Genomic DNA, 12690 nt, shown 5'->3' with positions numbered 1-12690 from the left:
GTAAACCGAATGTATTTCAAATGAATACCATGACCCACTGGGGAAAGAACTAATTCAAAATAACTTATGAATATATAGTATTTGGCTATAGAACCTCAGCCTGAGCCAGGTAAGGTAGAGCGACTGCAAACAAATCCTGAACTCTTTTTAATAGACTTGATTATTTAGGGGCAGTGTGAAGGAGACAGTTATGAAATTTTAAGATGTATTATAATATTATTAAGCAAATGACTAAATGTGTGGTTGTTGGGGGAAACCTGGGTTTTCACTGTGGAATAAGAAGAGACATACAAGTGTGGAGGAGGGTAAAAAATAAACCCTGTGGAGGTATCAGTGTGAGATCATGATTTTAATCATGTGTATATGCATGTTTAGGTACTGTACACGTGTATGTATGCACGTGTATGAAGGCATATGTAGATGTGTCTCTGCATGCATCTAGTTTCTGATCTGTCTGCTGAGAGGGCCAAGAGGCAAAGATACCCAGTAGTAATAAGCACACACAGTCCTCAGACCATCATCTCTCAACTCCATGGCTGCCAAGAGGAACCGGGGCTTTTGGAGAAAGGGCTGACTCCAAGGCTGGGACGGGCAGACGCAAGATGAGCCGAGACATTCTTTTATGTCCGAAAGTAAACAAATACTTATGCACATGATGGAGGCATTTCCCAGGAGCCAACTTGGAGGGGCTTCCACTGGCCAACTCTGGGACAGTTCGAGCACCAAAATAATTAAATACAGTAGTGAGTTTTAAACCGCTGGAAAACCATAGTAATTCATAAGTCCGTGCCGATAATAGAGAAATAAATGAATGGGGAAGGCTGACTGGTAAATGCAGAGTGAGTTGGTGGAGTTAGAAAGTCCCCATTTTGCAGCCATCGGGCAAGAATAGTCAGGATGCTAAATATAGAGAGAATTTTTTATGAGAATCAAGATATTTTCATGGTCTTTAAGTATCTCCTCCCAGGCTGCCTATTACTGACATGGGAGAATAAAAATCAGTAACTGTTTAGTGGAGAAATTGGACAACATCTTGACTAGGCGCTGAGAATTATCATCGCCAGTGAGAGGCAGATGGAGGTCGTGAACCTCCAGCTGTGGTGCTCTGAGGAGGGAGTAACGTCACCTACACAGAAATCCAGCTGAGCATGCAGATCTGAACCGAATCTCAGGGTGCCTTCAGACAGACCCCAGACACAAAGGGTGAGAAGGGACTGTAGTCTTCCAAAATACTGATGCCGAAAGACAAAGGTGTGAGAATGTTCCACATTAAAACGGCTAAAGAAACATGACAGCTCTATGTAATAATCTGCCCCTGGACATGATCCTGCAGCAGACAGGGGAAAAATACTACAAAGAGCATTACTGGGGTCAGCAGACAGAATTAGAATATGAGTGGTAGATAAGATCAAAGTATTACATCAGTGTTAAATGCAGTGGCATTGCTGATTATGCTGTGGCTTGTAAGAGAAGACCCCTATTCTTAGGAAATACACGCTTAAGTATGTAGGGGTAAAGGACCATGATGAAATGGTTCAGGAAGAAATTATATATGTATCTTATGCTTATAGATAGAGATATCTATCCACCTAGAACAATCCTGTGTCCGAATGTATACACGTATGTACGTATGTGTGTGTATATGAGGGTGTGTGTGGAAGAATAGAGAGGACAGAGGTACCCATGATGAAGCACATGGAGTGAACTGTCCCAACAGGTGAATCTGGAGAATGGTTGTGTGGCTGTTCTTGGTTCTGTTTCTCTTTGTTGTTTGTTCTATTTCTGTAAGTTTTGAAATTATTTCCAGAGTCAAAGTTTTTTTAAATGACCTACTATGAAATTTAGAACAAATTAAAAGGTTATTCAGTAGGTGCTTAAAAGACATTTGAGATGAAGTTTAACATTGAATCCTGGAAACAAAAACAACAACTCTTAAAACAGGAACTGATAGATAATTCCTTAGTATGCTTAAGGGAGAAAAATAAGCCTAAACTGCACATCTAATGATGAAATGTCAGAACTCAGGTTCATATCATATGGGTATCTTTCTGTGGTCTCTAAACCCCTGAAATTGTATAAACACAATTTCGCATACATTTGGGACACAGGGACATAGTTTTCATTCTATTCTAAAGTTGACCGTTACTCCAATGTAGTAAAAAGCCATTGTACTCCGGAACATGCCTATTAACAGTTAGGAAGAAAATAAGGATTCTGGGAATGCTGTTATTTCAGATTGTTCCAGATGCCTCGACTCTATTTTTAGAAATTATATATCAGTTTTCTTTCATCTGGCAATAACCAGTTAGAAAATGTAATGGAGAGGAAAATTACATTCTCATTAGCAACAGAATGCATAAATAATCTGAACCAGCAACATATGAGAATTATGTAAAGAAAACCAAATTTCACTTAGAGTGAAAGAAAATTTGAATAATAAACAGGTGGTCTGTGTTCCTTAAAGAAAAGGCTTAATATTGTGAGAACATTTTAAGGATATTCATGCTTCCTAATTTAATTCATAGTTTAAACAATCCATGTCAGAATCACAATGTTTTGTTCTTTGAAAGTTAGAAGATGTATTCTGCATATTACCCAGAAGGATAAATAAGTGAAAATAGCTACATTTTTTTAATGGAAGAGTAAAGAAAAAATTCTCAAGGTGAGGATTAATGAAAGATTATGAAACTACAGTTAAATCGGTGTGTAGACAGAACAGTAGAATAAAGTAAACTCAGACTATACTGTATTTAAAAATTTAATGTCTGATAAGTGAAGCATAACAAATTAGTAGAGTCTTCCAGTGGTCCTGCAATAACAAATTTAGCTTTGGCGGGAGGCTGGGGGTAGAAACCCTGACCTCATTCCACATATGCAAATGGATTAATGAGTTGAATTATTTTTTAAGGCAAGCTCTTGAAAAGCTAGAAGAACATATATTGATCAAGAGTGGCAGAGAGGGCTTCCCTGGTGGCACAGTGGTTGGGAGTCCACCTGCCAGTGCAGGAGACACGGGTTAGATCCCTGGTCCGGGAGGATCCCACGTGCTGCGGAGCGGCTGAGTCTGCGTGCCATAACTACTCCGCAGTAAGCCCATGCACCGCAATGAAGAGTGGCCGCCGCTCTCCGCAACTGGAGAAAAGCCCGCGTGCCGCAGCGAAGACCCAACACAGACAAAAATTAAATAAATTTAAAAAAAAAAGGATGAGATAGACTGGAAAATGCTTTAAAAAAAAAAAAAAGAGTGGCAGAGATTTTCTAAGCATAAAAAGCAAAAGAAAGATTGCAAGAGATCTGTCTGCTTAAAGATTTCAAACTTCTGTAGGTTAAAGAAAAACAATACCGTGAACAAAATTAAAAGACAAAGGACTAACGGGGAAACAAATAAGACATAAATTATTTATATCTTTCCTATATGCACAGCTCATTAAAAAAATAATAAAAATACTAGAACCCCAGAGGAATAAATATGTAAGAAATATGAACAGTAAATCCATAAGAGAAACACAGATGGCTAGTAAACAGAGGAGAGCATATCAAGGCTCACGTGCAAATTAAAACAATATTGTTTTCCAGCTATAAATTAGGGGAATTTTGTTGTTGTTTTAAACTCAGACTCAGTACTGGCACGGGTGAAGTGAGACAGGCACTCCTCTGCTGCTGGAGAGAGTGTACATTGATACAAGCACTCTGGCAAAGTGAATCAAGAGCCTTCGATCCAACGACTTAACTTCCAGGAATCGCTCCTAACGATATTATCAAAAATTATGCTGAGGCATTCGTCATGGCATTGTTATCACAGCAGAAAATTAGTATCAACAGAATGGTCCAATAATGGGAGAATCCTTTAAATAAATTGTTGTAGTCATTCAATGGTGGAGATATGTTAAATGTCTGCAAAGAAAGTTTAATGACACTCAAGACCGAATACGATGTGTATTCACAGTTACTGCCTCTGGGCCACTAAAGGAGTGATAATGTTTTCTGCTTCTTTATATTTTGCTTTACTTTCTAAATTTTCTAAAATGAAAATTCCTCATTTTTATAATCAGGAAAAAAGTAGCAAACACACACACCCTTCAATTGTTTTCTCTACATCAGACAGAGAAATGGGCTTCTGCTCCAGCGGCTATTTAATTGTTACAGCAGTCTTAGCCATTGTGTATACATATCAACACAGCACATAGTTGTTTTTTTTTTCATTTTGCTAAAATACTTTAGTTCACTCAAATCATGACAGCCCTGTAGACACAGCCAGCAGCTCGACTTGCATTTTTTTTCCTTCTTTCTTTCTTTAATATCTTTATGGGAGTATAATCGCTTTCCACAGTTTCTGCTGTACAACAAAGTGAATCAGCTATACGTATACATATATCCCCATATCTCCTCCCTCTTGCGTCTCCCTCCCTCCCACTCTCCCTATCCCACCCCTCTAGGTGGTCACAAAGCACCGAGCTGATCTCCCTGTGCTATGCGGCTGCTGCCCACTAGCTATCCACTTCACGCTCGGTAGTGTATATATGTCCATGCCTCTCCCCCGCTTTGTCCCAGCTTCCCTTTCCCCCCACTGTGTCCTCAAGTCCGTTCTCTACGTCTGCGTCTTTATTCCTGCCCTGCCCCTAGGTTCATAGTACTGGTTTTTTTGGATTCCATATATGAGCACGTAGTATTTGGGATGAGACAATAGGTCTAGCATTGACTAATAAGCTTTGCCAGAGTTACCTGCAAGGTCCATCACTGAAAGCCGCATGGGATGTGACAGTGTTTGCTGGGTGGCCTGTAATGGTGTGGGGTTTTGTCAGAGTGGTATTTTCCCCTTTCATTTTTTTTAAAGGCTGGGTAAGATCAATTTCCTACACTCCTGGCACTCTAGGTCTCACAGGAAGAAGTTTGGAGCAGATAATAGTTGAGTGAGATCAGATTCCACACAGTATGAATTATTTTTTCTAGGTTTTTTTTTTTCCTGGACCTTACATCTTACACTTCTCAGCAGTACTTCCTCCACCTGTGGTTTTCTAATTCTTTTACTCCTTTCGATCCTCCCTTCCCCTCCCCTAAAATTTTTCGAAAAGCTTAGCTGCAAAATAAATACAAGAGAGCTTATGTAACGAATATGCGTAGGATCCCATAATCAAGTTCAGCTTTATTGTGCCATGTTTTTATTTTTTTATTTATTATTATTATTTTTTTGTGGTACACGGGCCTCTCAATGTTGTGGCCTCTCCCGTTGCGGAGCACAGGCTCCGGACGCGCAGGCCCAGCGGCCATGGCTCACGGGCCCAGCCGCTCCGCGGCACGTGGGATCCTCCCGGACCGGGGCATGAACCCGTGTCCCCTGCATCGGCAGGCGGACTCCCAACCACTGCGCCACCAGGGAAGCCCGTGCCATGTTTTTAAAGTGAGAATTTGCTCTGAATCCATGGCCAAATAGGCATTAAATGCTTTTCAAAATGAAATTGCTGGGCTTCCCTGGTGGCGCAGTGGTTGGGAGTCCGCCTGCCGATGCAGGGGACACGGGTTCGTGTCCCGGTCCGGGAAGATCCCACATGCCACGGAGTGGCTGGGCCCATGAGCCGTGGCCGCTGAGCCTGCGCGTCCGGAGCCTGTGCTCCGCAACGGGAGAGGCCACAACAGTGAGAGGCCCACGTACCGCAAAAAAAATAAATAAATAAATAATGAAATTGCTGCACTCTGTTACTTATCATTAAGAGACTTTGTTGTTTCCTACAACCTTCTAGACATGCATGTTGACATATGGACATTGTATTAGCTAATACAGTTAACTAAGATTTTATCAATCGTGCAAGACTTGGAGAATGTCTGTTTATCGAATCAACCATGTAAATTTACATTCTGAAGCCACGCGGATGCTTTTCAGCCGGGAAAAGCGATAATGACCACACTGTGCGCTTTGTCTCCCTGCAGGAGTTCATCTTTATTACGTCGGAGGCGAGGTCTACGCCGAATGCCTCAGTGATAGTAGTATCTTCGTGCAGAGTCGGAACTGCAACTACCATCACGGATTTCATCCCACTACTGTTTGCAAGATCCCTAGTGGGTGTAGTTTGAAAATTTTTAACAACCAAGAATTCGCTCAGTTACTGGCACAGTCTGTGAACCATGGCTTCGAGACAGTCTATGAGCTCACAAAAATGTGTACTATTCGCATGAGCTTTGTGAAGGTAAGCGAGCTCCGATTCCTCTGGTCAGGGTTTAACGCACTTCCACGTTATGTGTAAATCTGTATCCTCTTGATAGGTGTCCATAGACACCAACTTATGATCTAGACATTTTTGACCTTTGACAAGGATGTCAACTCTGAGGACAGTATCATTGGAATATAGGAGTGTTTATGTTAAATGTTAGTGGTAGCAGGTTTTAATAACTTTTCCTTATTCAGGTAGCACTATTTTATCTATTGTAATACTATTAGAATATGTTATTATGTATATATATAAAGTATATGCTTTAAATGCATGGTTGTCTTATGAGATCAGTTCTTTTTATTTTTTTGTTTATTTATTTCTTGGCTGTGCCACGTGGCTTCAGGGATCTTAGTTCCCTGGCTAGGGGTTGAACCCTCGCCCTCGGCAGTGAAAGCGCAGAGTCCTAACCCCTGGGCCGCCAGGGAATTCCCAGAGATCAGTTCTGTAAACGCACCCCTCTTTTTTTTTTAATGCTATGCCTGTTAGTACTTTTAGGATGGTGACACTTGTTACTTTTGTTTCAACAATAAGCAAGTGGTCTTTTTTGTGTGTGAAAGTAAAATTTCATCACACTGGGATTTATTTTTGATTGGTCAGTTTTTTAGTGGTTCCAGTAAAGCTTGTGATTTTCTGTTTGTTTGTTTGTTTGTTTCCAAACAACAGTAATTTATTCTCAGGTACGTATGGGTGGGCAAGGGATGCACTGATCTAGTATGAGTGCCACTGGGGGTGGCTCTGTCCTATATGACACTCATCCTTTTTTTTTAAATACATCTTTATTAGAGTATAACTGCTTTACAATGTTGTGTTAGTCTCTGCCATACAACAAAGTGAATCAGCTGTACGTATACATATAGCCCCATATCCCCTCCCTCCCTCCCACCCTCCCTATCCCACCCCTCTCGGTGGTCACAAAGCACCGAGCTGATCTCCCTGTGCTATGCGGCTGCTTCCCACTAGCTAGCTATTTTACATTTAATAGTGTATATATGGCAAGGCTACTCTCTCACTACATCCCAGCCTCCACCTTCCCCCGATTTTCTTATATTCAAGAGTTAATAAGGCCCTTGCCTCAGCGCCAGGATTGTGCTGTGAGGTGCGAGGAGAGTGAAGGTTACGGACATTGCTCACAAGAATTGATCTCTTTTTTGCCTCCTCTTCTGCCTCTGAGAAGTAAAAAGTTTTAAGATGCCATAGAAATGGAAAAAAGAAACTCATATGTCTGATTAAATTTATGAGTCAGAAACTTATTCTAGTGGCTGACTGACTTGGCTCTGAATCCTCCAAGATAGATTTTCCTCCTCTGTTACTCTGAGGAACAAAACTAATTATATATTTGGGCGAGGCAATCGTCTTTCCTATCCTCTCTTCAGAAGCTCACAGAACTTGTTGTTAAACCTGTTCTGTGATGTATTTATTACAGAGGGTAACTCTGGAACCTTACTTTGTTAATCATCCTTTACGTCAAAGATATCTTTCCCCGAATATCATTTTTTCCCTACTTCTTTGAGTCACATGAGCAGATTTTCAGTGTGTTTTCTTGAAACACAATTCAACAGTTTCTTATAGCTGAGTCCGGAACTTTTTAGTATTGAAGGAGGTTTTTTTTTTACCTTTTCAAGAGGTTTACCTATATGCTATGTACCTATGAGACTACAAAGAGCTTTCTCATCCATTATTAATGTGCACTGTTTAATTTTTGACTTAGCATTTTGACTGAAATGAATTTTAAAATGAGGACAGTGACTTGCCAGCATTGTTTGTGTTTGTTGTTTTTGTTTTGTTTTTTGTTTTTTGGGGGTTTTTTTTTTTGGTTTTTTTGCTGTACGCGGGCCTCTCACTGTTGTGGCCTCTCCCGCTGCGGAGCACAGGCTCCGGACGCACAGGCTCAGCGGCCATGGCTCACGGGCGCAGCCGCTCCGCGGCATGTGGGATCTTCCCGGACCGGGGCACGAACCCGTGTCCCCTGCATCGGCAGGCGGACTCTCAACCACTGCGCCACCAGGGAAGCCCGTGTTTGTTGTTTTCATTGATATGGAGGAAAGCAGACCTCTTGAGAGTCAGGAGATCCAGGTTCTAGTTCTGTGTGTGTGATTAAGGCCCCGGGATTCCTTCCCGATCCCCACGTTCGTTATCTTTAAAATGGGTGGCTGCAGTTGGGGAACTGTGGTGATCATTACTGAGGTCCCTTGATAAGTCTATTGTTATTGAAGGACCACTCTAGGAGAATTTATGACTCTAATGCTCCAATTGGCTTTCTCCTCAAACTTATTTCTTATGGATTACCCAATCAATTTTACACATTTTTAATTATTGACTTTTACACAAGTAAAAACCACCGTTACGCTGATAAAAAGTGTTTAAAATGCAAAGATATGCATTAAAAATGTATTAGATTTCATTTATTCAGCGAACATTTTTAGCACCATTCCAGAGAATTAATACAAAATGAAAAAGCACCTAAAGTCTCTAGCTTCAAGATGCTGATGGCCCAGTCTGTGTTTAATTATAATATAAAGTGGTAAGTATTGGAAGGAAGGGTTATACAGGCTATAATGGACACAGCTAGGAAGCTGGATTTGGAGAGTTAAAGATAAACATGTTATTTTAAACCCCCTGCTGACATGATAACGGGCAGCTACTTTATTGTACGTTAGCAACAAAAAATTTACACATGGTACAACATTTTCTTTATTATCATAAGGACTGCATACTTTGCCCTCTCACACTTAGCATCTTAGAGAAAGGATATAGAACGTTTTACTAATATTAGTAGCCAATTTTGTACTATTTTTTAAAGATGATCATTTTTGGACTTTAATATAAAACACATACTTTATAAATTATTTGCACAGTAAACTCCGCATATCTGAAAAACCCAAGTCATTTCAGCTGAACAAGTGTTTCTAGAGCTTCTGCTTTGTGCCAGTCACTGTGCTAGATGTTTGAGATCAAAGATAAATAAGATCTGGTCTCTGCCTTCAAAGAACTTACTATCTAATGGAGGAAACATACACATAAATCTTTTGATTAAACTTAGCAGTTTGTTGATATATGTACAAATGCATGGATGTTTATACATACGCAGTTCATGTATCACAACTTTCTCCTGAAAGTTCTGATATTTAGATACATTTCTTGAAATTCTGGGGGTAGGTAGATAGCAGAGATAAATAGAACCTGGCCTTGTCCGACACCCTCAGGAAACAAGGGTTTATCAGGACCTTGTATGCCATCCTCCACCATCCCAGTGAGGTTTTGATCTCTGCAGTGGCAAAACTGTTTTTCTCCTTTGTACAGGGACTTGCTTCTGTCAGCTTTCATGTCCTAATTCAGTAATCCTGAAGGTGCCTGGCAAGCTACCCTCTTGTACAGATGATTCAAGGCAATGGCTAGGTGTTACTAATTGATTCAAGGCAATGGTTAGGTGTCGCTAATAGATTTTTGGAAACTTACGTGCTCCTGCCAGTTTTGCTTAGAGACTGAAAGGTCAAGCTCTGTGTTTATAGAGACTTCAGTGGCTAAATAGGAAGAAACAGAATGTCAGTTTGTCTTACATACCTTTTTCCTTATTTTCTTGATGTTGAAATGAGAATTTAACATCTGTCACAATATTATCGGTGAGATAATGGGCAATAAAAATGAAAGAAAGTGTCTTTATTACAACAGCCTTATAATGTAGTTTAAAACGTTCATTCCCCAAGACCAGTACTTCTTAATCTGGAACCCATGGATGGCCTCTGGGGAGCCGTGAAATTGCCTGCCAAATCATGTGTGCACATTTGTGCACGTTTGTCTTGTGGAGAGAACCGGATCTTTAATCGGAGTGTCTGGTTATGTGAGCTCTTTTTACTTCATAAGTGTAACCACTGAGTCAAACAAGTTAAATGACCACCTCCCATGTTGTTTCTAGGGTTGGGGAGCAGAATACCACCGCCAGGATGTTACTAGCACCCCCTGCTGGATTGAGATCCATCTGCATGGCCCGCTCCAGTGGCTGGATAAAGTTCTTACCCAGATGGGTTCACCTCATAATCCTATTTCCTCTGTGTCTTAAAACGGCCTCGGGTTTCTGCCTCTTGAGAACTATTGAGCCTTGCATGTACTTGAAGGATGGATGAGTCAGACACCATCTGAACTGACAAAGGAGCCTTGATAATACTTGACCTCTGTGACCAACTGTTGGATTCAGAAATTTCAAAACCTGGGTAACATGCTGTTGATATCAAGAACCTGTTTAGTTTACATTGTAACATTCTATTGTAAGATCAACTAAAATGCATACTTTTAGCAGGACTTCGTGTATAGTTAAAGGAGAGATGGCCAAGCCAGGGACAAATCATCTATTGGGAAAACGGTCCTAAGAGATTCTGTTGTGGTCGGCACTTTAAGGTCATCGTTTGGCAGAAGCTGAGCATTAATAGTCTTTCTGACGTGTGTTTTTATCAGGTTTAGAGCCCACGTGGAGTCTTCTCGCATGGGTGTTCATAATATTTTAAAACTATTTGTTTAGTAATGGTTTTTGTTTGTTCGTTTTTTTTAAGTAAAGGTTAATCTTGGTGATATACATAGTAATCTTTCTAAAATTGTATGCTGACCATAATGCTGTCAGAATAATGTTAGGCATATGCTCTTTGCTAAATATATATGTACAGAATATTTGGAGGTTAAGGATTGATTAGATTAGTGGATTTAGGAGTATTGGAGGGGGCGGGGGGAGAGGGAAATGACAAATGTAGAATATACTGTAAAAATTCAGTTTGTTGCTTTAAAGAAACAAACTGATGCCTGGATTTTGCTGTGTTTCAATTTTTTAGAGATTTTATCCTACCTTTTTTTTTTTTCCATCTTCTGTCCTATCCTCTCCAAAAAACAGTTATACAGCTGGTTAATTCATATAACTGTGAGAGCAAATGAATAATTCCTACTATTCTGAAACTGACTGCCTGTATGTTTCAGTACCAATTGTATGGAGTGCTTGAATTTAATAAGGGGTTTTTATGGAGTTTACAATACAGAAATAGGCTTTAATTTTCAAGTGAATTGTTTGCCAAACCTAGTAACTCTGTTAAATATTTGGAGGATTTAAGGAACATCTCAGTTTAAATCCATTTCAAACTTTTTAAGTTTTTTTGTACTGTGTTTGGTTTTATTTTTCTTCTGCTAATCTTTTATATTCACTTACGCTCTCGTACATTGAGTACTTTTATTCCAAAACTAGTGGGTTTTCTCTACTGGAAATTTTAAATAAACCTGTCATTATTGCTTACTTTGATTAAAAATTTGTTGTTTCCTTTCTTCACGCACAAGATTTTAAGATTAATAAAGTTCACCACTCTCTTGAGAGATTTTTCTCAAATATTCTTTGCCAAACATAACAAACTAGATGACTGAGAACCTAAATTGCAGAGACAGGCTGAATCATGAAAAGAGCAGAGTCACTTTCAATCAGAAAAGAAAAGACATATGGAACTTTAAAAATTAAGGAAAAGCTAACTTGCACAACCTGGAATTCAAGATCTAAACATACAAGCTTTCTCGTGTGAGCAGTGTCAGCAGCAGCCATTCTTGGTGGATGCCTCTCAGTCCACCAAAAGTCCCAATTTCTAAACTTCAGATGAGGATGCAAGGGTGAATGTGAAAGGATGTAACATTGGGCCAAGAAGGAGAACTAAAACTGCAGCGAGACAGGATGATCGCTTCTGCATCTACTTGTGACTGGGATGAGCCCATCCTCTCTCTCTCTCAGCCCCAGCTCACCCCCAAAATGGAGTTTGCCCACGAAGGACACAGATTTGGGGAGACTCAGATTCTTCCCTGGCCACATAGATGCCACTGTTTCTCCTGTACATTTTTGTACCTCTTTCCCAGAGGTATTTATCAGCCCCTTCTACTTCCCAAACTATGACCAAGCAGAAATTTCTGCTACATCTTGCTGTCTCCAAAAGCATCACGGTATAAGTGTAGAAAGCCCTGAATGGAGGACCTCCGTTATAACACACATTCATGCTTTGCTAGGGCATTTCACTTCTGTGAACCTCTGTGCCCTCATCTGTAAGATGGAGATAATGTCCTTGTGTCTTCATCACAGGTTGAGGGGAGGATCTATTGGAAGAAAAATGTGTTTGAATATACCTGGCAAACATAACTGCCATGCAAGTATGGGCTCACTCTTTCCTTTGACCCCACCCCCGTCCTCTGTTTTCTCACTTACCTGCTACCATTCCTGGCACAGGTGATCTGATACACAATGGTGATTGGTGAGCTGTGATAAAAGGAGATTAATAAAACTATCAGGCTTCAGCAATGAAGTATAACTGGAAATTGTCTAAGAATAAAGAACTCAGGTCAGGATTTCTCACCTTGTTCCTGGTGGACAGCTATGTTTTGCTTTCCCCGAGGTCCTAGGGCTGCCTGCTAGGACAGTTATGCAAGGGGTTAATTGGTGTAGCTATGCTGGCAGCCAGCTTGGAGATCTACCAGG

General features: G+C 40.4%; 1 protein-coding gene across 5 annotated transcripts in view; it reads left to right on the top strand.

Moving 5' to 3' along the window:
• SMAD1 (SMAD family member 1) overlaps window positions 1–11503 on the top strand; it is a 79473-nt gene extending 67970 nt beyond the window's left edge. For all 5 annotated transcript variants that reach the window (XM_082636645.1, XM_082636642.1, XM_082636644.1 and 2 more), the window contains exons 6-7: window positions 5926–6182; window positions 10120–11503. In XM_082636645.1, coding sequence (XP_082492771.1) covers window positions 5926–6182; window positions 10120–10263 — 401 coding nt within the window. In that variant the 3' untranslated portion in view covers window positions 10264–11503. The remainder of the gene's footprint in view (window positions 1–5925; window positions 6183–10119) is intronic.
• The last annotated feature ends 1187 nt before the right edge of the window (window positions 11504–12690 follow it).

The sequence above is a fragment of the Mesoplodon mirus genome (assembly GCF_964341445.2).
Source record: "Mesoplodon mirus genome assembly, chromosome: 2".
Taxonomy (NCBI): Eukaryota; Metazoa; Chordata; class Mammalia; order Artiodactyla; family Ziphiidae; genus Mesoplodon; species Mesoplodon mirus.
The sequence above is the reverse complement of the archived record's forward strand: the minus strand, read 5'-3'. Positions and strand labels throughout refer to the sequence as shown.